At 34.3% G+C, this 20,705-nt stretch overlaps 2 protein-coding genes and 1 long non-coding RNA gene across 5 annotated transcripts; 2 read left to right on the forward strand and 1 right to left on the reverse strand.

Annotated features, from left to right (window-relative positions):
- Nucleotides 1–5,690: 5,690 nt before the first annotated feature.
- LOC135120773 (regulator of nonsense transcripts 2-like) lies at nucleotides 5,691–11,123 on the forward strand. 2 transcript variants are annotated; one of them, XM_064045114.1, is made up of 38 exons: nucleotides 5,691–5,743; nucleotides 5,866–5,908; nucleotides 6,004–6,074; nucleotides 6,127–6,227; nucleotides 6,290–6,392; nucleotides 6,441–6,550; nucleotides 6,600–6,693; nucleotides 6,746–6,861; nucleotides 6,924–6,999; nucleotides 7,053–7,131; nucleotides 7,186–7,267; nucleotides 7,326–7,444; nucleotides 7,502–7,560; nucleotides 7,616–7,708; nucleotides 7,758–7,790; nucleotides 7,851–7,920; nucleotides 7,976–8,095; nucleotides 8,151–8,252; nucleotides 8,306–8,426; nucleotides 8,488–8,555; nucleotides 8,607–8,735; nucleotides 8,798–8,987; nucleotides 9,041–9,096; nucleotides 9,151–9,214; nucleotides 9,272–9,328; nucleotides 9,384–9,471; nucleotides 9,524–9,581; nucleotides 9,636–9,720; nucleotides 9,783–9,840; nucleotides 9,888–9,952; nucleotides 10,017–10,099; nucleotides 10,153–10,234; nucleotides 10,289–10,394; nucleotides 10,446–10,529; nucleotides 10,593–10,678; nucleotides 10,730–10,847; nucleotides 10,913–10,983; nucleotides 11,042–11,123. In XM_064045114.1, exons 1-38 carry the CDS (start codon nucleotides 5,734–5,736, stop codon nucleotides 11,063–11,065), a joined length of 3,174 nt encoding a protein of 1,057 aa, XP_063901184.1. In that variant the 5' UTR covers nucleotides 5,691–5,733; the 3' UTR covers nucleotides 11,066–11,123. The 2 variants fall into 2 exon arrangements, with proteins under 2 accessions (XP_063901184.1, XP_063901183.1); XM_064045113.1 differs by having other exon boundaries at nucleotides 10,446–10,678.
- Nucleotides 10,412–12,211, reverse strand: LOC135120774 (uncharacterized). 2 transcript variants are annotated; one of them, XR_010278725.1, is made up of 4 exons: nucleotides 11,945–12,211; nucleotides 11,824–11,876; nucleotides 11,663–11,750; nucleotides 10,412–11,173 (listed from the first exon to the last, which is right to left on the reverse strand). It is a non-coding gene; the product is annotated as an uncharacterized LOC135120774 (long non-coding RNA). The 2 variants fall into 2 exon arrangements; XR_010278724.1 differs by having other exon boundaries at nucleotides 10,412–11,176.
- Nucleotides 12,212–16,094: 3,883 nt separating this feature from the next.
- On the forward strand, nucleotides 16,095–19,279 carry LOC135120761 (carboxypeptidase N subunit 2-like). The gene is made up of 10 exons (XM_064045098.1): nucleotides 16,095–16,301; nucleotides 16,358–16,423; nucleotides 16,504–16,569; nucleotides 16,706–16,777; nucleotides 17,331–17,402; nucleotides 17,548–17,619; nucleotides 17,998–18,069; nucleotides 18,137–18,208; nucleotides 19,006–19,077; nucleotides 19,198–19,279. The coding sequence occupies exons 1-10, from the start codon at nucleotides 16,282–16,284 to the stop codon at nucleotides 19,277–19,279; spliced, it is 666 nt and encodes a 221-aa protein (XP_063901168.1). The 5' UTR covers nucleotides 16,095–16,281.
- The last annotated feature ends 1,426 nt before the right edge of the window (nucleotides 19,280–20,705 follow it).

A 20,705-nucleotide genomic window follows, 5' to 3' on the forward strand; every position in this document is an offset into this window, starting at 1 on the left:
TCACGCTGAACAACGCAAATGGCCTGTAAGGGGAGTAGAAAATTGAGGACGCTGAATCAGCGGGAGGGCATATATAACGTGGCGTTATGAACGACACCCCGCCAGAGCTGAACAGTCAAAATACCACGACCTTGCTCTGCCTATATAAACTTTACTAACTAAAAAATAATTTAAAAAAACATAATTTTATTTTAAAATTAAATCCAATAAATAGTGAACTATTAAATGCTAACAATTATAATCATATTTCATAAAATCTTATATCAGACTTCATCATAGTTGTCGATACATAAAATTTTTTTAAATAATGTCGTATATGACACCTTACTCTCTTCTAATCTTTTTTATTATTATAATTATTTTTTTATATATACTTTATATTATCCTTATCTCATTTTTTATAAACATTTTCTTTCCCCTTTTTAAAAATTTTCTCGACCACTTTTGATTGAGAACCCAAGGTCTTCGAAATTGTTGACTCATCGAGATTAAGAAAAAGTTTACAAATAAATAATAATAATAATAAAATTTTGAAATTTTTTGCTTCTTTAATAAATATCTAGTTGCTTATATGTTTATTTGATTTCATATATATATATGTATATGTATTTTACATTTTTTATGATTTATATCCTGTTTTTTTCCTTACACTTGAATCTATAGTTACTTGACTTCCCTATGAATGCCCTTTTTTCTAAATACACTTACCAAACACCTTATTGATAATTAACTAGCTGTCCATTGTGAACTTAGTTAGAAACCACAAATTTAAAAAAAAACGATCTTTTAAGAAAAGGTAAAAAGAGAAAAATGAAGTTAAAACCAAAAATAACAGTAATTCCAATATGTCAGTAAACCCTGGACCTTAGCAAAATTATACTTGAACATCGTGAGATATTACAGATTAGATTACTGGAAAAAAAAAAAAGCTCTTAAGAACATACTCCCAATAATATGATGGCATATGTTATGATTTAATACTCAATAATTGATTTCCTGCTTCTAAAGGTGGGTAACACTTGTGGCGTGATGAGAAAGCTAATAGCTTAAGAGCCCATTACTCCATCGATTAAGCGTTAATTATAATAGTTAAAAGATTGCGATTATTTAAGTAATAACTTAGTTAATTATACAGTAATTTTTTTATTTATATGCAAATTAGTAATGATAATTATTTTTGTAGTAAGGTTTAATTAATAGATATTAGTTAATTTAATTTTTTTTATTGATTACAATATATTAGTAAGCTAGCTTCCACAGTTAATAAAAGATTAAAAAATTGTGACCCGTTCTCAAACTGGAAGATCGCGATAGATTCTTTTCTTAATAGGAAGTAAGCTTGTTGCGTCCCTACAAATGTTCTGCCGATTTTTTCACGCTAAATAGCAGGTGATATAGCAGTATGACACCTATCGAATGTTTAAAATTCATTATTTCAAGTATTGACTCAAGTCTTTATCCCATTGGTTTTAATTCTTAAAAGCCAAATGATTGGGACGGAACTGAAGTAGGAACCGCTATAAAACTTAACGAAGTTAAATTACTTCAGGATGAATACCATCAAATTAATTGATTAAGAGAAGAGAGTTATCATAAGCTAAGTTAAAGCAGGAGAAACTGTCACAATATTGGAAAACAGAAGAAATGACTTGGCGGAGAGGAATAACGCAACTCCAACTTTTTTATTACAGAGGATATAAATTCGAACAGATTTTTAGAGCTCTTCCAAATAATGGCAAATGCAGTCTGTTTAAAAGCATAGTGCTTAAGCAAAAGGAAATTTTTGAAGAGAAGATTACTTATAGATTCGGCGTGAAACTAGAAGAAGCTTGACAACTTAATAACGTTAAAATTGATAGTTCTCATGATGCCTTAGAATCGGTGAAGAAGGCTATTAAAACATTTAAAAGTTATAATCGTTTTTATAAGGTACAGTTTAATTTTGTTGTTCTGAGGAGACAGGTGCATTCCGGTAATTCTCCTACTCAAAAACAAGCCTGCATAAGATAGGCAGGTTTGAAAATTCTAAAAATCTCTGTTGTTATATTAACACTATATGCCGCTATTTTAGAAACGTCAGTCACATCGAGAGGCTTTGCAAGATAAAGCTTAGTAGTGAAAGATATAATGTACAAGAATTTACAAAATCGGGCTTTAATGCTCGAACTCTTAGTCCGCAAGGTCATGAATACTTTAAAGCTAAAACCTGTTCTCATTTGGTTAAGAAAATACATTCTGACTCCAGTTGTTTATTATTAATGTGACAAGTCTAATTGAAAACTTTAGACCTATTGAAGAATCGAAACAAGGTCACTGGAGGGGGTAATTAAAATAGTGGCAGGGCCTGGTGTCCTCGCTTTTGTGAAGGATTTATAAAGCGTCGACGACCTATGTAATAAGAAGAATGCTGTACTGTTTAACCATGTTAGTGCCATATTAATAAACAATGAGGAAAGCTGACAAATTTTTTTTGTCTACTGAGGAACATCAAAAAACAGCTCAGAAAGGTAACAACGGAATTTATTACATAATATCAGGAGTGGATCTAACTTGAATAGCATAGTATAATAGATCGATTGACCCACTAAACTTGCAAAAGTTTAGAATTGTATTTAAAGGTATTGAAGAAAACTTATATTGTATCATCTGAAAGGGCCCAATATAAAAAGAAGAAAGTTCAAGGAAACATTTACAAAAATCGTTCTAGACTTAATAGCTGTGAGGAAATTAAATATAAAATTACACGGCCCTTACCCGTTAACATTGAGCGGAGCTTGAGGGGCTAATTCTATATATTGAAAACGAACCAGACACATGTGTAGTTAAACTATGTTTCCTTTGTGATAGCGGATTTTTAAAAACGACTTGAGATAACAAGTATAAAGTGAAGATAATCACCCCGGACAATACAAAGGAATTTACCTTTGTGTCTTGACTTTCCATGTCCAAAATTAGAGGGGCACCTCCCATCTTTACCGCGCCCCATTGTAGACTGATATAACGGCTTATTAAAATCTATGACCAATAGTTTCAGGAGACCCTTTGTTTAGTAATTTCTGGGCTAAAACTTTGAATTATGCTACCCTAATGTATATTAAAACTCAAATTTCTTGATAAGATATCCTTAACGTTGATCCTGATGTAAAAAATTAAAAGAATTTCGGTATACAAGCCTTTTCTTATAATGTTAAATTTGGAAATGGCACGAAAGAAACTCTCCAAAGCTCGCAGGAATTTTTATCGATTTTATGATGACTTTGGTCAAAAGCAGAAGTTTAGAGAATTTCCTTTGGGACCTAACAACATAAAAAGTTTAGTCCCATTGAGCAATGATAAATGTTATTTTCGAATGTTTTTTAAAAGGTAGGAAGAAAGCGACTCCTTTGACAGTAGCCAAGAAGCGGTATTAGAATCTAAAGATGGAGAGGATACGAGGGGCGCCACGCCAAGCAATAATATGTAGACCAACATTAAGCCCGAGTTTGGTGATGATACCCACGCATGCGAATCGCTTCTGGTTAGCGAGGGAAAGTAAAGTTTCAAAGCATCCGAACATTATTATGGTAAAATGGTACCGTTTCGGACGTTAAAAAAACAGATTGAGAGATGAAAGGGGTGTGTTAAGATTTTAATAAAATTTGTAGAATATATATAAACTATAATAAATATGTTAAAAATTGTATATAATATGTGTATAATGATGTGATATAGGCAATATATAAAATAAAAATAGTATAAATAAAAAATTCAAAAGTTTAAACAGTAAATGCTTGCTTTATTGATCAGTTTTAGTTCTGTATTTATTACCTTTACAAAAGGTCAAAAAATGCTTCCATATTTGTATAATTAAATTTAAGTAACCTAGATTAGTTTTTGTAAAGTTTTACTTAGTTTACTTTGTATCTAATTAATAAAGGTGGCCAAATTATTTTGTAAATGTTGTCGAAAAATTTATTCCCTTGTATTTTTTTTGGTTGTTTCTCAGGTATTGATTGGTATTCACTAATCATTTTTCTTGTGGAAATTTAGGGGTTTCGTTTTCTGTATCTTGTTTTATGGTTAGCGTATTTAATGTTTAATGTAATTTATTATTTTTTTATTTTCCATATTTTATTTTTGTTCCTTTTTTTATTACATTTTTCTTGTATTTTGTGTTTTCTATATTTTGTATTTTTTACTGTCTTCGGTGTTTTCGTATGCTGTGTTATTGGGTTAGTCCTAATAACTTAAGGTTTGCGTCCACTTTTTGACGTAGTGGGGGTTATAACAGCCTAATAATCAATGGTACCGATGACAGTAATTAGTATATAAACAACGTTAAACGTAACTCTATAAAAAGTAGCATTAGTAATAATACTAGCAATAGTTTTTACAATATCGGTGACTGCCAGACCACAAATTTTATTGATAAAAGTAAAACTAGCACCACTACCCGTTTTATTTAAGTAACTTTAACAGTAACAACTAAAATAGTAATTTTAACTTTACTAAAAAACACTGGTGATATAACAAGTTATTTTAAAAAAAACATTGTAGTTCCTTGTTAATATGAACAAAATTATCTTTATTTATTTGCAGACGCTAAAAGTATTACACAAGAAACCAGGGTCTATCTCCACCTAAGTGATTTAAGAAAACTTACCCTCTTATTAGATTTGTTATTCGCGGAGTTTATAAAGAATGCCCCTCCAAAATTAAATTTAAACTTATAAATTAAAGATTCCACCCCACTCAGGGTCCGTTCTTAATTTAAGTTTAGGTACTTCAGAAAAAACTGTCATTTTTAGTTTTAACAATATAGGGCTTCTTAGAATCTTAGATAAATCTATAAAAAATAGTGATAGAATTTAAATATTGCACTTCATTGACTCAATGCGTGAAATGCGGAGTAAGATCATAAGCCCAAAGCTTGCGTTAAGAGATATAAAGAAAAACCTACCTGCGCCTAATGTCAATTGTGCATTTAAAGACATATCTACGCAAGCAACAAATAAGTTGTTCTAAAAGTTCAGCATACATTCTTACTAACTATTCCCTGTTATGAAAAGGAAGGCTATGCGATCTATGGCACCCTTGTCTTCACAACCTAAAAGTTAAGTTCGAGTAAGACCAACTGGAGAATGCTCTTCTATGTTAAGCCTGGAGCTTTTCAACGGTCATGAGATCTACTCTTAATCAGTGAAGGGTTCGTAAATAAAGGGCTCTTGGCCATGTTATTCCAGTGCCATAAATATAAACATATATATAATAGTAAAGCATTATGGTAATATAAGCACAAATAAAGAAAAAAAAGTTTTTGTTTTTCTGCGTATTATATCCATATGGATGAAGGTAAAACCAGAATAAGTTTTTGCTCTTATATTATGTATGTTTTAATTTAAGTCGTGAAGAGGTTAATAACCTGAAAGCTGCTACCGTTTATTTAGTGATCAGAACAATATAACAAAGTATTAGAAGAAAACCCTCTTCTCTATCCCAGTCTGTGTGACCAGTCCCCTCCTTCCTCTTCCATCACTCGTGCAAGGGAAATTATGTGTGATAATTATTTTATCAGGTACCACAACCTCAACTATAGGAAGTAATTAGGTTAAACTTGTAAAAGACTAAGAATTATAGATTTTTTAGAATTTAACGTTGTAAACACTATCACACTTTATTACTAAGATCAAGAGAAACCTTGTATAGTAATCAGCGAAAAGTTTTTGCTAGGGGCACACCTGCTTGGATTAAAAAATGGAAGAAAGTAAACACTAAGCTTGTGTTAATTTTAATTTTTTTTTAATTATCATGAACTGAGCTACACTATTTTTGACATTTTTATATACGTGACAAGTTTATAAACATATGCTTGTGATTTCTTTATAGGTTCCCAGTTCAGCAGAGATGAAAGTGAACCACAAGTAAGCACGTAAGCTAAAAACCGCATATTTATTTACTTTTTATATATACTTTATTACTGTACAAGTAACTTGTCATTTTTAGTGATGTCTTTAACTCGTATAGTAGGGCTTTTACTATAGAATCTTTTTACAAGGAGTACGCGAGAATTAAAGAAGCCCGTGTTACCAACATAAGTATAGTTCTATATCTTTCAGCTATTCATGTACTTTACTATTTCTTTAAAAGCTGTTAAACGACCTAATGAAGATTATATGAAAAAACTTGACTCTACGATTAAAAAAAACTCGGCTTTTGTTAAAAGGCTACGCAACCTTAGCGAGGATCAAGTGATTTTCTAATATTTTCTTTTCTTATATTTAACTTTGAATATTTATTATTTTTTGGAAAGAGTAAAGCGTTGGAACATGATTTTCTAAATTTAAATCTGACCAAGTACATCAGCGAGGCAGTTAACGCCATTTGCGAAGCCAAGTTGAAGACTTCTGACGTCAGTATGTTGTTTGCAAAGTCTTTTGTTGCATCTTTATTAACTCTATCAGTTACTGCTGTTAATCTCTGTTCTCTGTTTCATCGACGTTATTCGGATTTTAAGCTTCTATTTACTACTTCTATTACCAGAATTTTTTCGGACGTTCTTTCCTTTGATAAGGTTTACCTTCTTAAAAATATATTTTTTTATACAATATTATTTAATTTAGAAAGAAAAGGGGACTTTAAAAAATGACGATCTTTCTAAAAACTTGAGGAAGTACCGAACAGCTTTACGTCTTCTCGGCGCACTCGTTGTTGAGGGTTTCTTTTTCAATTTTTTATTTTGGTGGACCATTTAACTACCGAACACTAGGAATTGTTGACGACTACCAACTTTTGATTAATATACTTTCTGACGTGTGTGGAGTTGATGAAGGACAGTACCTTTTTTTAACGGCTGTCATATCTTTTTTAAAAGGATCCGGGGAGGTTGTCTTTTTGTTTGTAGCGTGAGTGTGCGGAATTCGGATTTCTGATCTTCACCTCTACAGCTTCTTCTCAACGCCCCTTCCCGATCGACAAGGCTTCTATTGGAAAAACATTGTTGCTCTCTTCCAGCGCTTAATAGTAGTTTTTTTGCCGTTCCTTTTATGAAGCAAAATATCGGTATACTAAAATAGTTTTGCCCGAGGAGTGTAGAAGCCGTCTGAAAAGTGTATTGGGCCGGTACTTTTGCTCGGCCTCGGGCCATTTACTTCAGTTTGATGTATAACCGCACGCAGTCTCCCTTTATTTTGATAATGCCCCTTTTAGTTTGCATGAAGAGCTGCACGATATGGAACAACAAAACCATTCCGTGCTCCAGCTTAGAGGATTTCTGAGCGCAGACTCAAAAGTACTGGATGTGTCGTGCTTTCTTAATAAGAGAAAAAAACTCATGCACATTTTCTAAGGAGGCTTATGAGAAGCTTCTTGTTAGTTACGAGAAGATGATCACGAACGTTACCGCGCTGGCTGATCTACTAGATCTGGAGGTGCCCCAGTTGCCCGTTTATACTGCAGAAGCTACGCGGTTATTTTATAAGAACTGCTCACCACATATCGTAGACAGACTTATGAGCACTACCAGCCTAACAGAAGGACCCGGCCAGGGCATCGAGCTATCTGATCCCTGCGAAAATTCGGAAGGTCCTTCTACGTCTTTTATGGGCTTCTTATTAGTTTGGATGCGCTATCTATTTAGTGAGTGTCTGGGACGACTGGGAGCAGAGATCCTTTTATGAAGACCTATTAGATCTTAAGAAAGCCGTGCCTGGTGGTTTATTGGAAAAGCAGGGTAAGCTTGTGACTTTTTTTTAATATCAGCTTAATATTTTGCTTTATAGCATCCAAAAATTTAGAGGGCGAAAAACAAAAAAGTAAAGGAAAGGGGCGGGGGTTCTCACTTTATCACTCAAAACGCTGCTTTAATTAAGCAGGAGATGCTGAGGAACCCAAAGAAGCTCCGCGCACGACACTGTTGACCCAGCTCGACCAACTCCTTCTTCGGTTGACCAGTTTTTCACCTTTTTTGGGCTGCTTGCCACTAGCCTCTCTTGTACAGCATGCCTCTTTGCGTTAGTAAAGATGATGCGGATAAGATAGCTGTTGACTTTTGCTTCTTGAACGCGAAATCTACCAGGAAGAGGCTAGTCAAGGCTCTCTTTAACATCCCCAGAACTAGGTCGGGCCTTTCGACCTCCTTCCACCGTGCTATGTTTACTTATACAGCTCTTTAGATTGGATCTCATCCCGTACTACGCGAGGCTCGCTGCGGTTGTTAGCCCCCATTTGCCCGATGTAGGCTCTAAGCTCGCCCAGCTTCTTGACGAAGAGTTTCAGTGAGTGTCTTTGGTCGTGCTTGTTCGAATTTGCTACTCACCTAGTGCATCAGACAACATATGCAGAAAAAAGAGCAAGGGAACCTAGAGGCGCGCATACGCAACGTCCGCTTCATCGCCGAGCTTACAAAGTTTTCTATTGTCCCTCATCGGGTCGCTTTGGACTACTTTCAAGTATGTTCTTGCGCCTTTTTTTCTTTTGCTAAGCCGCTTCTGCCGGTATACTTTCCTGCAGGCGCTGCTCAATGATTTTACCCACCACACAGTTGACGTTACCTGCCACTTTCTAGAGAATTGCGGCAGGTTCAAAGTTCCTCTCTTCCAGCGACTGCTTTTTCTTATATATAATGGCAGATACCTTTACCGCTCCAGCCAAAGCAGTATTCGTTGCAAAAATCTTTTGGGCGTTATGATGCGAAAGCGTCGGGTTTTGCATCTGGACAACCGGCAGACCACAGCAGTGGAGAATGCTTACTACTTCTGGTCTTTTTGTTTAGTTAATCTCCTATCGCTCTTTACTACTTTGCATTCGGTTTGCCTTGTAGTAATCCTCCTGACAGGCTTGCCTATAAAAAAAGTAACCGCACCCCCACCCAGTTATACATACAGAAGCTCCTTTATAAGGACTTAAACAAAATGTCTGTGGAGCGCGTACTGAAGCAGTTGCGAAAGCTTAACTATGAAGACCTTACCACCTTGCATTACGTAATCTCCTCCTTGTCGAAGCCGTGGAAGGTTCACTTTGGTCGCCCTCATGTTGCCGGTCTGCTTTTCTAAGTCACCTGCAGGTCAAATACTACAACGTGTACTGTCTCGCTTCATTGGTTGCTGGCCTTTCAAGATGGTGCAGTTGTCTGTTTTTTCCTGTGCTTGTGGCTACTCAACGTTCTACCGACAGGTATGATGAAGTTGGGGTCTGCGTCGTCGACGATCTCCTCGAGGAAGTACGGATCGGGTTGGAGGTCCGCGTCTATCACCATGTGTCGTTTGCCCTTCTACTCAAGGCGACCCGCTCTTAGACCAACATTGTCTCCAATAATCAAAGGCGCTTGACGGTTGTTAAGTTTTTAGGCGAAGTGCGCGTTTTTTCTTTCACCTCAATTAGAATTTCGGTTATAATATTTCTGTAAGTTGTACAACTTCAGGGTCTTGGATTCCTCCACCTTGTTTGACACGATGTACACTATCCTCTTTTTTTCTCATAACGTCGTGAATTCGGGTACTTTTCACCTGTATGTTTTTTTTTATTCATTTTTAAACTTCTAGTTCAGACACCCCGTTTGCATCGCCTCTCGATGGCCCGACAGATTATTTTAGAATCCGCCTCATGTAAAATTGGTATACTAAGTATTTCACACTCACACTTAGTGGCTATTGCGTCAGTTGTGCATTCATCGACACCTGCGCTCCTTACTTTGATAGCTCATCCACTAAAAAGAAATTTAAGTACTACTTGCATTACTTTCAAGTAAGTCCCGTATAGTTCTGGCTCTCTTTTAGAACTGTGGGTCCAATAAAATTATGGTTTAGTGGTATATACTTTCAAAGAGTCAGCCGCTTCCTCTGGATATCGACTTCCTTCTGCAAGGTGTTCTCGTGCTTCCTTTTATAGGCCTGCACTCACTCTCTTTTAAGATACATTTGAAACTCTTCGGCCGCCTTTCCGGTTGTGCGAAACATATAATCAGGCCAAGGCAGAGGTTTCTCATGTTTTTCATTGATTCATGCTGTTTTCTCTTTATTTAGAAGCTTAATTACGTATAGATTGAACGGCTACAAGAGACATTTACTAAACTTACTTTAAATTGCTTAAGCAACAATGAAGTTTTAGACGAAACGGACGAAAAGTTGTGGTTTTTCTGGACTTTAGTGACACATATCTCATCTGTTGCTATGGAAGTATGAGCGACACTCTCTTGGAACCGGAGGCTAACAGCGATGAACTTACAGCGAGTCAACGCCCGTCCTCATGTGCCGATCCGGTTTTCCTACTGTGTGATTCTTTCCAGATTATTGGAGCTGTTACAAGCATTTAGGAAGGTTCCGATGATCACGAAGAGAGCATTATTCTGCGAGGAAAGGTTAAGCAAGTACTAGTGGAAGAAGATGAAGCCTTCCTATCTGAACTCGGATCATTAATTAGTAAAATTATGGAACTGTTTACGAATGCAGATTTATTTTAGGCATTTTCAGATGAATCGCATATTTCGGGGCGGAACACACCTGGTTCCTCGGTCTCGGATCTCGCGCTACCTTCCATCCACCGTAAGGAAAACGGTGTTCCTAGCTCTCTCAGCTATCATTCTCAGTCGAAAACTTATGACGCATCTCGTCTAATAGCAAGCAAATTTTCCGAGACTTCATGGAGGGTCATGACGAGAGGGAAAGGGTGCAAACACCACTTTAAGAAAATCGAGCTTCCAAAGGTTTGTTATTGATAAGCCACTCTGCCTTTTCCATCTATTTGTTCTTTCTAGGAATCTAGCTGGGTAGTAAATTTTAGAAACAGACATCAAGAAGAAGAGGCCGAGAGGGACGAGATGAAGCGCTTTATATTGGAGTATCAAGAAAGAACGGTTGAGGAGGAGAGTAGTGGTCTCCTTTGCTGATCATCAATGTCCTTTTGTATCGTAACTGGTAGCTTTCTTTTCTACTACCAGATGGTTTTATAAAAGCCTCTTTTACTCCGCAAAGTAAGCTAAACAGAAGCCAGAAAGGAAGAAAACATTTTGTACTTGTTAAAATTTCACTTTGCTGGTTTGTGTATCTGACACTCTTTTATATGTTAGACATTACGTAGATACCAGAATTAACATTCTTGCGCAGCGCTCCCCAAGACTTACTTGAGTATCTTTTACCACTGTACAGTACGACTGCTCCTGGCTTTTTTTCGTTAAACTTTATTGCGTTTAGGAAGGTATCTGCTATTAATCAGAGACGTTATAAATAAATTCGTAATGAGCTAAAATATAATTATATCTATTTTGTTTTCTTTGGCCTTAATAAGAGGCCACTGTGGTGTGCTTTTATAGGGCACGGACAGACTAATACTGTTTTGCTTTAGCAACAAACTAATAGCTTTTAGAGATTTAAAATATTAATTTTTTAAACATGCTTCGCCTTACAGTCATCGTCTTTCCGTTGATACTCGATTGATTTTTTATTTCCATCAAGTAGTTATTGTTTAAATTAATTTATAAGGTTTTTTGGTAACTAAAAGAGCCCAAATTTAAATATAATACCGAAAATATACTTAAACTGTAGTATGCTAATTTTATAGGAAAGTCTGCTTATGTGCATACCAATTATTATGTTTGATGTTCTGAATAATGCAGTACATGCAATGGCCTCATTCTAATACGCTCCTTTTAAAAAGCTCATATTAACTCTTAGTTATGCTAAGTAATTACCTCGTTTTTTCTTTGGCAGCGCCCGTTTTTTCAATATAAATTTCTTTTGGCTAGAAGGATTATGCCATGTTTAGTGACTTTTTTTCAGCTTCGAATTTTTGGATTTCAATATTAGTATGTAAATTTAATTTTTAGCGCTGTATATACGTAAAAATATTAACTTCCGACGGGTCATGAGATATTCCTGTTCACGTCAAAAATATAAATAAGCCACCTTTTATTAATGAATGTTTGCTAACAAAAAACGTCCACCAATACTAGTGTTAGTAAAAATATAATAACCAATCAGGTACTAAAGAATTTCCAAACAAGCTGAACGGGTTGAAGCGGGAGAGTGGGCTCGCCTAACAATGCTTCTACTTTTTCAAGTTTCGGAAAGAGCACGAAGTTGCAGCCGGGCAAAGGAATAGTGAAGATATTTTTATTAAAGACAGTTAAACTACTACAGTGACGAATAGAATCTGATTGCTTATGGAGAAATATACAGTAACAAGAGGTTCACATAAATATAAAAAATGGTAAGAGTCAGTAGGGTAATTCATACACAAAATGTTGACCTTTGTCTAAAAAAATGGCAAACTACTTGGTAATTAGTAAAAAATTATATTGGAAAATTGCATCCTCACGATATAAAATAAATAAACGTTAAAACATTTTTTAAAATAAAATAAAATTATCCTGTATTTTCAGTAGAAAAAGACAGCAGCAAATCATGTTTCTTATAAAGATATGCTTACCACACATAAAGAAATATATGAAGAGTAAAATTTTTAAGAAATTATAAATACGTTACACCAAAAATAATTAGTTAAATAATTAAATTTTATCAAATAGATAGTTAAGTTAAAGGAAATTACAGCGCATCCAATGGTTGCGGTACTCACGAAATCGGAGTCCGTAAAAAGTTACTTCTTCATTAGAACACGATAGAAGTGTTGTAAAATTGTTAAGGTGATCTATCAGTAAATATAAGGAAGAAATAAAGGTACCGATGTAGAGAACAGCGTACTTCTGGGGGCAAATAATGGCGGCATACTACCATTTGGCCCAGGTGTCGAAGAGAAGTGAGTTTTCCTAAGTCCTACAAAGGATAGAGCGCCTTTTGGCATCAAAAAATTCAAATATAAAATTCTTTGAGCTTAAGAAGTACTGAATGGCTGTGATTTGTAAATTAACGCCTTTGAAATACGCCATATGATTAAATGTGTAATATATGTGCATTCTGTCCTTTCAAAACTTCATTATTTAATAAACAAAGTAAAGGGCGCTCTATGTAATAGTGAATGTATACTTTGTACACCACAAACGTTTGTAATAATTGTATTAGAAAATTTCAAATGTATAAAAATTTTTTATATACCGCTTAATTTTAATAGTAAATGTATTTTAACCGCAAACACTTAAGCAGACATGAGGTTTTACTAAGTGAGTACAAAGTATACAATGAATGCGATAGATAGATAAGAGCAGCAGCAGGGAGATGCCCATTTTAGAGGTTGGGCTTGTTAGAGGCTTGAACAACCCATGAAAAAAAAAGTAAAGCGGAATTTTCGTCTGAACTATCGGGACTTTTGTGTCGTGTTCAGTTTGAATTTCCTGAAAAAGTATAATTAATGAACCTCATAACAATTATAATAATAGTATTTGTAGGTGTAGGTTTAATAAATTCTTTCCTCGTAATATTATATTATAAATATATATCACAAGTTTATAACATTTCTTAACGAATTTTTATAAAACTTTAAGCCGACTTATAAAAAACCTGATTGGCTTCTATACACTTCAACATTTCGTGCTTTTCACTTAGCCATTCCATACAATGGAGAAGCAGAAGGGATCCTTAAAGGTCGTTAACGTTTCTTAAACAACTAACGCATAACAATATCAAAACAAATATTTTGAAGTATAGTTTCATTGAATTTCCTTGTACTAACGCCTAAAAACTAAGCCAGCTAAGAAGCGCGAGTTCAAAAACTTGTAATACTAGTTGCAGGGTACACTAATAGTATTGTGATGTAAAAACATTAAAACGGAATCAAGAGTAACTATAACGAAGCGATTTGAGCATTAACGCGTAAACTTTTCAAGTACTGGGTTGAGGGTTTAATATCGCCCTTATATAATTATTTTTAAAATATACAAATACACTTGTTTACAAATCTATAAGTTCTTAATTATTAAAAATTATTTTTTTGCGAGTTATGGGTACTAGTTTTACATAAAATTAAACTTATATCTTCATTTAATGGATTGATTTATCTGTCGCCTCTTCTTAGCTTTTATAATCACATTAAGTGTCACACAATTAATACCTATATTTTATTTTTTAAATTATAAATACGATGAGTTCAAGTTTAGAATTTAATGGCTAGCATGGTGTACTATGATGTGTATATGGTAGTTTATAAAACATATTTAAAATTATTTCATAAGGTTAATTAATAAAATAATTCATGATTAGACACCGTAAATCATATAGCACAACCATAAAAAGAAGTTATATACTAGTGAAATATATACTTCACAAGTTTTTAAAACTAATATGATAAAAGTGTCTGTGCACGGTGGACTAAGTTGGAATGAGAAAGAGCGGATGCTACGAATTTTTAATAATAGGATTGATTGCTCGCTGGCTAAAAAGGGGTGGACTTCCGGATTCTTCGGACGGACTTAATTAAATCCTCTAATTTTTAAAAGATTGGAAGTTGCCTTCATGTGACTTTTATATATTTACCCTTATCCATTACTCTCGCCCACTGTAGACTAGTTACGAACTACCAAATGTTTTAAAGGATATACTAAACTTTAAAGCAAAAAAAAATTTATATATTAGCACTTCTTAGTTTCTTAAAAGATACTTAATTTCTTATAGAATTATTGATCTGGGTGTACTTGACCCGTTTTAATTATTCTCCCCTATAGAGTTGGAAGGGAATTAAAGGGGAGGGGCGTTGGATAACATACTTTATTAGGTTGCTTTACGGCCAGAGACTGCAATATATGTATAAATTAGTGGCTTTTGCATTCTCCTGCCAAGGCCAGTGATTGCAGATTATAAGCTCTCCAGCAACAACTAAAATTCTCAGAGAACGAAGCCCTGGTTACGAAGAACCCTTCAGTCCTTATATGTGAGTATCTTAACTCTAAGAATCCCACTTCTAACATTCATGCGTCGTTACCCAAACGATCATATCCGCTACACTTACATCAGCGAGCGCAGAATTCGTGTCGTATACCCACAGTATCCAACGCACATAGCGAAGACGGTAACATTAGGAGTATACGGGATATAGCTGTTTTAACGGAAATTAAGAGGTTTAATACAAACCCAATCCAATTTGTACGCCTTAACCCTGTTTGAGGCTCGTAAATTAGGTTTTCGTTACTTTTTTTCCGCACTCTAGATGTGTTGACAGGTTCTTGAGAGAATTAAAAAGTGTTGAGTAAATTAAAGTTTCTTTATTTTTTAAACTTACCTACATAACGCGTATATTTATTTTTTTTTATATATTTTAATTTTTAAAGCTAATAGCTGTTCAATTAACAAGCGTGAACTATAGTAGCTTAATGATGATTATATCGTTATTATTCTAGCATTTTAAGCTTTCTATCTTTTATATAATTTTAAAAAGAAGTCTAAGTTTTTAAAGCTAAGGGAATGAGACTTTCTAGCAACTTTGATGTTACTTAAATATAATATCAATCGGGAACCTAATTTTCTTTACAGAGTTTTTTAGCAATGGACAGAAAATATTAAGTAACTTTTTAAGTATAAACCAAAAACAGGTGGTTATTTGAAATAATCAACTATCATGTATTTCGAGGTAGTGCCAAGTAAAATGAAGGATTCGAGCGGTCCTGTGTTCGTACGCGGTTGATAATCCGTAGGAAGCAAAAAAAAACTTTCAAGGATGGCATACAAGAAATTTATTTAATTATAATATTATGAATGTTTATTTTTCTTGGGGTTTAACCGCAACGTTAACCATTTTTTTATTTAGTAACAACTTAACAGCTAAAGAAAAATTAATGGTTTCACCATTCCCTTATAACACTAGGTTTATCGTGTTGAATGTTAGCCGCGAATTGTTAGAGGATCTAATAATAAAAAACTATACTTGTTAATGTACTATAATACTAGTTGTAATTGGCAAATAATATTATAACGCAATTTTAAATACTTAATTTCTAGTTTTTTTCACTCTTCGCTGGTTAAGTTTTTATCTTCAACGCCAATTTAATAATATGGGGTTTAGGGTTTTTGTCGAATTAACAAGTTCAGTATCTATTTTACCTCCCGAACTTCTTGCCAACCTAAAATTACAGCGTAGGGTTACGCGCAATATCTTTGAGGTTATGCGCAACATCTTTGTTCTTCTGCTTTTTCTTTATTCTTCTGGGAGGTTACAGTCGCCTTATTGTGATGAATCTTTTAAGAAGTATAAGATGTGAGTATATTTTATTTGTGACTGTTAGTCCGACCCACAATACTTAATATGTTACTCGTGTTACTTACGCTCTATCTCATAACATCTGTCCCTTAAAGTGTGTAAATTTGTTGATAGCACTTTATGGTCTGTTAATAGTTAATTTACCAACGTGGGTAACTTGCACTTCAGATGACTTACAAGCCTTTACAGTAATAACTATTAAATAACTAACTAAGCACTTTATTTTATCATTAAACTTCGAAAGTATACGGATAAACTGTGAAATAAATTTTTTTTCGGGCAAGGGAATTCCCTCAGGAATTAGAACAATGTAAAATTTCAAGTATTATTTCACCTTATAGAAGAGTATGCTAATTCTTTAATTTTATATTATAAAAAATTAATCATTAGAGTTCTTCGAGGAAATTCAATCACTTCAATCGAAGCCATCTCTAACCTTAACTCTTTAGAAGAATTGTAAGTTGACTTTTAGTTTGAGTTAGGTCAGCCCATATATAAAAGTGGACTGCGGTGATCAATTTTTTGTTATTTACTTAATATGGAGTTCAACTTCTCTTAATCTATGTTCTCTGTTTTCAATTTTTTTCCTTAGGGATCTTCGAGCAAACCAATTTAGTGTAATTGACAAGAGAATGTTCAGTGGACCTAAATCTTTGACCTTTCTGTGCGTTCACTTATTATATAAGTTAATTATTTTAGAACTAAGTTTATAATTTGTTTCTTAAAATAACAAAAGTGTGCACAACACAAACAGATCAATATTTTATTCGAGCTGTTGGCGTTGACAAAAGCGTCGTGGTTTATGTATATGTTTTATGATACCAAATGATTACAAACAACTAATTATTGGTTCAGGGTTAATTCATAGACCATTTTCTGCGGAAGTAAGTAAACAGTGTGACATGGTAGCACTTTACAGATTACAAAGTGAGTTAAGAGGTTCCCGCTTTTTCCAACCAGCCATTGCTGTAGCCGCTGATTGTTAATAGGCACCTCTTTAGAATAAAGCTATAAACACTAGATGTTAATGGTAAAGAGGCGCCACTAAAGCTAAATAATATGTACGGTTACCGGGAGCTTTCCTAAGGGAGTAAAAAGTTACTTATGAAAGTGTCAAGTTCTAAGAGATTAACAACTTTAAAATTTAGAAGCACTACAATTATATTCTACTTTTAACTTATTTGAAAAAGTGACCATTATTTTATTTCTATACACAGAGATCTTGGGTATAATAATATTACCTTTGTGGAAGAAAATGCCTTTGCTAGCCTTGGTTCGTTGCAGAGCTTGTAAGTAAATCGAGAAATTTTCTTCAATATAATACTTCTTGCTTATATCTGTCCGCTTAAAATAGTTGATTTCAAGTTTCTTGCTAGTTATGTTAGCCTACCAAACTGCCTAAAAAGGGGTTATACATTTTTTAATATCTATAAGGCTTTTGGATGGCAATCAACTTGCTTTTCTTCATAAAGGCATGTTTAGAAAACTTACTTGCTTAACTTTTTTGTAAGTTTGTCGTTTAGCTTTTTTGCTTTCAATAAAATGTTTAATTTTCATTCTTAAAAACGACGGCCTTTAACGCAAGCATTATTTGAACTTTACAAAATAAACGTATTAAGTCAAATCACTACGTGCGGTTACTTTTTTATATGACTAATCGTCTCTAATGAGTGGCGGCCACCGTTTGATAGCCGGGCCACTGTTTAAAAACGTGGCTTAGTATATTCAACTGATCACTGCAACGTGTGTGTTAGTGGATAGGGATAAACCGAGGAAACGGTCGAAAAATTAAGTAAATGTTATCTATACGAGAATAGTAATAATACTTCAAATATTTGATTATATATATAATGTATTTAACCTTTCCGCCTAATTAACTGTCAGAAGCCTCCGAAACAATGTTATCCATTTCGCGGAAACTAGTGCTTTCTCTGATCTCTCTGCATTGGAGCGTCTGTAAGATTTTATATATATGAAATGACTATTGAAATCAACTGTACAATTGTTATCACCATCCATTTAGGGATATAAGCGAGAATCAACTTACCCAAGTGGAACAAGGAACGTTCAAGGGCCTTGCTAAGCTGACCACTTTGTAATATTCGCACTAAGACTTATTTAGGCTGTCAAGGCTATATATTCTGGCAATTTAAAGGGGAAAGGTCTAAAAATCTACCAAATAGATTATTACGTGTAAGCAAACTTACCCTACTCAAAAAAAGCCTGTTGCGGTCTTACTGGCTGAGCTTATTTAAGCTATTGAGTTGCCATAGATATTAACCGATTATGCATAAAAAACACTACGAACGCGAGAAGCAGCCATTTTTTCATTGTTATTAAAAAATTAATAGGATAGTTATGATAGTTCTAGCACTAATTACCTTTTTTTTAAATTTTTTATTATTGTATCTGGAGACCTGAGTCATAATAACATCCGTCGGTTTAAAAATAATCCTTTTTTTGCTACGCAAGAGATAAACAGATTATAACTTGTTAATAATATTGGTTTCAATTATAATAAAATCACAGCACCTTCTCAGCGCTCACCTACTTCCGATTATTCATAGCAGTATTATTGCCACCTTGGTACTACCAGTGGCTAAAGGGGTTGCGTCAGCGCCGTGACCTTCGTAACGTTAAGTTGTTATAGAGACGATAGTTTAGTATATCTTCTGAAGATTCCGTGCGTTTACTGCATTCTCGGGAGAAGGGAGAGGAGAGGCGTTTCTATGAAGTAAAGAGCGCATTCAGTTCACCACATCGATACCAGCAGGCAGGAGTCTGCTATAGCGTTGTACCTCCCCTCAAACTCCACTAAACTCACCATTACATCGTTGAGCCCGGTGCCCACCTCTTAGGTTATTTTTATTAACTATATATATTTGTAAATAGGCTTGTCAACGGAAATAACCTGAGCATAATACCCCCTAGTGCCTTTGTAGAGTTGAAGAATTTAAAATTTATGTAATCTAACTTTATTTTATTTTCATTTTTTTATGTACCTGTATTTTCGCTAGTTTATTCCTCTTTGTATAAAGGCTTTATTTCATCATAAATAGTTTATAATTATATCATTTTGCACAGAAATTTATGTGATAACTACATAACTGAAATGGCCCCGCTTCTTTTCATAAATCTTTCGATTTCCAGAAATTGTCATATTTAATTTCGAATTAATAAATAAAAGAACAGTTTTTATTATATGCGCATTGGAGAAGGAATATTCGATGAACTTTTCTTTGTTGGTTACGGCCTTTTTACAATGATAAATTTACCTTCCTCGAGAATACGTGCACCTTTAAGAATTCTCTTCAAAATTTAAAGTAAAATTAATTTAGTAAATTTTAACTGTAGCTAAAATTCATAGGAGCCCTTACCATAACTGCTTTATAAACTTTGTACGTTAATTCGATATTACTTATCAATGGCCCCTGCTGGCACTATTGGGCGTGAACCACTTTCTAGCATTAGCTACACAACCTTGTCATAGACAAATATAAGGTCAAATTTAAAATAGAAAAACGTAACTTTGTAAAAAGAAATGTAAAGTGGTTGGACAGGGAGCTAACAGAGAAGGGAGTAAAAATGGGGAAAGACCGCATACAAAAATTGCGGATGTCTTTCTCGACAGTAGGCGGAAACGAATAATGCACGGTTAACGTTTCATAGGGGTGTATACGGATTTGTTCAACGCTTGGGAAGCTGTAAACTCTTAAAGCTTCATTTGTAAAACCGTCTCATTGTTTTATGGCATTACTCACCGCAAGTCAACTTTTCTCTTTATTAAAACTAAGGGATGTTAACTTTTCATACTCATGCGGAGCTTGTAAAGTCTCGCCCTGGCGGAATCTCATAACTCGATTCTCTTATAGCTATCGCATAGAATCAAAGTTACTTTAATAACTTGGTATAATACCAGCGGTAGAATGTCAATTGTTGCGGCGCTAGTGACGCTGGTAAATGAGTTAAAGAATTCATCCAATATATTAAAGGTTATTGTCACGAATATTATCTTGGGGTCTCAATTTCTTTATTTCAGGCGACTCCTACAAAATTTTATTGTGGCTAAAATACTTGTCGTTTGATAAAACTAGTTATATACCAAATTATCGCTTTTGATCCTTGTCGTTTCGTCCGCTTCTCCCAGATGATTATACACCATAACCCTTTCAGAATTTGTATACCGGTAAGTTTCGGTTTTGCTTAGTAGACCTCGTCATCTGGCACTTTGAAGTTTTGGGTTTGCATCGTTAATTTTTTTTTTGTCGTTCTTCGTGATCTCGTAATAATGAGCTCGAGTGCGGTAACTACAAATTCTTCTGAAAAATGTCCCACCAGCGTTTCATTTTTTACTGCTGGGCTTGGTGGAGTTGTAGGTTTAAAGTTGTTTGTACGTTTATAATATTGTGCTATAGGTAATTAAGGTTGGATCGCTATTCATCCACTCAATACCATCGCTATCAGAATGAACTTAACCTCTTATTCTCGTATTTTATTTGTAGATTTTATTTTCTTTATAATAAAAAATCACCTTGTGAATTTTGAAATAACGTCTCGTAATATCTATATTCTTTATTTAATCTATTCATATG

This window comes from Zophobas morio, unplaced genomic scaffold (assembly GCF_036711695.1).
Source record: "Zophobas morio isolate AGI-343-1 ecotype UQ-CSIRO unplaced genomic scaffold, CSIRO_AGI_Zmor_V1 ptg000419l, whole genome shotgun sequence".
Classification (NCBI taxonomy): domain Eukaryota; kingdom Metazoa; phylum Arthropoda; class Insecta; order Coleoptera; family Tenebrionidae; genus Zophobas; species Zophobas morio.

Coding starts and splice junctions, on each gene's coding strand:
- LOC135120773 (XM_064045113.1), top strand. Junction 7,445..7,501: donor TATACTGCAGAAGCTACGCG/GTTATTTTATAA, acceptor GAGCACTACCAG/CCTAACAGAAGGACCCGGCC. Junction 9,215..9,271: donor AAGTACGGATCGGGTTGGAG/GTCCGCGTCTAT, acceptor ACCCGCTCTTAG/ACCAACATTGTCTCCAATAA.
- LOC135120761 (XM_064045098.1), top strand. CDS start 16,282: ATGACTTACAAGCCTTTACA. Junction 17,403..17,547: donor CTTGGTTCGTTGCAGAGCTT/GTAAGTAAATCG, acceptor AATATCTATAAG/GCTTTTGGATGGCAATCAAC. Junction 17,620..17,997: donor CTTACTTGCTTAACTTTTTT/GTAAGTTTGTCG, acceptor ATTAACTGTCAG/AAGCCTCCGAAACAATGTTA.